This window comes from Myotis lucifugus, unplaced genomic scaffold (genome assembly GCF_000147115.1).
Source record: "Myotis lucifugus unplaced genomic scaffold, Myoluc2.0 scaffold_471, whole genome shotgun sequence".
In the NCBI taxonomy this organism is placed as follows: domain Eukaryota; kingdom Metazoa; phylum Chordata; class Mammalia; order Chiroptera; family Vespertilionidae; genus Myotis; species Myotis lucifugus.
The window spans coordinates 372277-374741 of NW_005871519.1; the positions used below are offsets into that span (position 1 = coordinate 372277).

Sequence of the window (2465 nt, forward strand, 5' to 3'; positions counted from 1 at the left end):
GGGGAGCCTTCGGCCTTGGGGGCACCAAGCGGGCGCAGGGCAGACAGACTAGCAAGAGGTCCCCGCAGGGCTCTTCCACGCGTGAGCCAGTGGCTGGCGCGCGCTTCCCGCCGTCGCTGCGGTCGGTCGGAGGACAGGCATTGCGGGCATGGCCCGCCAGCGACACACGCTGCCTCCCGGCCACGGCAGCACGCGCACAAAGAGCCCGGGCCGGGTTGGCCTTTCAAAGCAACAGCCTGAAGAGTCCAAGGTGTCCCGGGGTTCCGTGCCCCGTGCTCCGGCGGCTTCCATGTGTGTTTCACGGTGAGCGCCTGGTCGGTGCGCCCACGTCGCCGCGTCCCCTCCCATTGTTGGTGTCCTGGGCTTAGGGGCTCAGAGGTGTATTTGTGAAGAAACCAGTGCACTAAGAGAGGGAAGAGAGGAACCCAGCTGTGAGGTGTGTACGCCCAAGAACCATGTCTACACGGGAGTCTTTTAACCCGGAAAGTTATGAATTGGACAAGAGCTTCCGATTAACAAGATTTACTGAACTGAAGGGCACTGGCTGCAAAGTGCCCCAAGATGTCCTGCAGAAATTGCTGGAATCCTTACAAGAAAACCACTTCCAAGAAGATGAGCAGTTTCTGGGAGCAGTTATGCCAAGGCTTGGCATTGGGATGGATACTTGTGTCATTCCTTTGAGGCATGGTGGTCTTTCCTTGGTGCAAACCACAGATCACATTTATCCTATCGTCGATGACCCCTACATGATGGGCAGGATAGCATGTGCTAATGTGCTCAGTGACCTCTATGCCATGGGGGTCACAGAATGATTCTCCTTGGAATCAGTAATAAAATGACCGATAGGGAAAGGGATAAAGTGATGCCCCTAATTATACAGGTTTTTAAAGATGCAGCAGAGGAGGCAGGAACGTCTGTAACGGGGACAAACAGTGTTAAACCCCTGGATTGTTTTGGGAGGAGCGGCTACAACTGTCTGCCAGCCCAATGAATTCATCGTGCCAGATAACGCAGTGCCTGGGGACGTGCTGGTTCTGACCAAGCCCCTGGGGACGCAAGTGGCCGTGGCTGTGCACCAGTGGTTGGATATTCCTGAAAAGTAGAATAAAATTAAACTAGTGGTCACTCAAGAAGATGTGGAGTTGGCATACCAGGAGGCGATGATGAATATGGCAAGGCTCAACAGAACAGCTGCTGGACTCATGCATACTTTCAATGCCCACGCTGCCACTGACATCACTGGCTTTGGAATTCTGGGCCACGCACAGAACCTGGCTAAGCAGCAGAGGAACGAGGTGTCCTTTGTGATTCACAACCTCCCTGTTCTGGCCAAGATGGCTGCTGTGAGCAAGGCCTGCGGAAACATGTTTGGCCTCATGCATGGGACCTGCCCGGAGACATCAGGAGGCCTTCTAATCTGTTTACCACGTGAGCAAGCAGCTCGGTTCTGTGCAGAGATAAAGTCTCCCAAATATGGTGAAGGTCACCAAGCATGGATTATTGGGATCGTAGAGAAGGGCAACCGTACAGCCAGAATCATAGACAAACCCCGGATCATCGAAGTCCCACCACAGGTGGCCACTCAAAATGTGAATCCCACACCTGGTGCCACCTCTTAATCTAGACCGAAATAGCTATTTGGTTTTGTTTTTAAATAGATCTATTTCCTTTATCAGCATTTCAATTAAAGACTATAAACAACAACAACAAAATCTCATTGTGTCTACACATCTGGTGACCTGAGGTCTATTTGTGAATGGATGCAATTAATAAGATAAAATCCATTGCCTTTTTTTCCTGTTACATTAACTGAAGATGCACCTAATCTTGAGGCAGCTTCTGAGTTGAGAATTATATTGTTATCCAATACTGTTGATTCATTTTGAATCTTTAGACACCTCTTTTCAAAGGTGCTTTCACATAGCACAGACGTTACCAGTCGTAGTGTCAAATTGCAGTTTGTGTCTTTCATTTCATGTATATTTATCATCAATTTGATCTTTTTTAAGTGTCTTGAAAAGTATTCTGGAAAGATGGAATTGGTGACACAGTGGTATCCCAGTAGATAGAAGGTTGCATGATTCCTTTGAGTTTTGATTTGTAAAGCCTCGCCTTCTAATTCAAGAGCATCTCTTTAACCCAGGATGTTTCCCAGGATGCATTCAGTTAAGGCAGGTGCTTAACTCTGCATGGAAAGCACTTAGAAGATAAAAAGGAAATTGTCTTTCTTTTTTCTTTTTTGTAGCCTTCCTAATATTTACAGTAATATCATTAACTGCATTCTTTATCAATAGCAAAAACAGGATACTTTTTGCAATGTAATTAGATGTTCTATAGTGCAACAAGAAATTGCCTTCTAAAAGGGGGGGAGGGTTCATGTATAATATTCATTTACAATTCAATATATAATTACACAAATAATTTTTAAATAGAATCAATAATAAAGACTGTTCTGTGGATGGTAG

At 46.8% G+C, this 2465-nt stretch overlaps 1 protein-coding gene and 1 pseudogene across 1 annotated transcript; one reads left to right on the forward strand and one right to left on the reverse strand.

Annotated features, from left to right (window-relative positions):
* Nucleotides 1-457, reverse strand: part of LOC102423846 — a 2025-nt pseudogene extending 1568 nt beyond the window's left edge.
* Nucleotides 200-1704, forward strand: LOC102422336 (selenide, water dikinase 1-like). Its single transcript, XM_023744542.1, is given in 3 exon segments — nt 200-807; nt 810-921; nt 923-1704. Coding segments are annotated over 3 exon segments (1161 nt in total). The 5' UTR covers nt 200-455; the 3' UTR covers nt 1620-1704.
* Nucleotides 1705-2465: the final 761 nt, after the last annotated feature.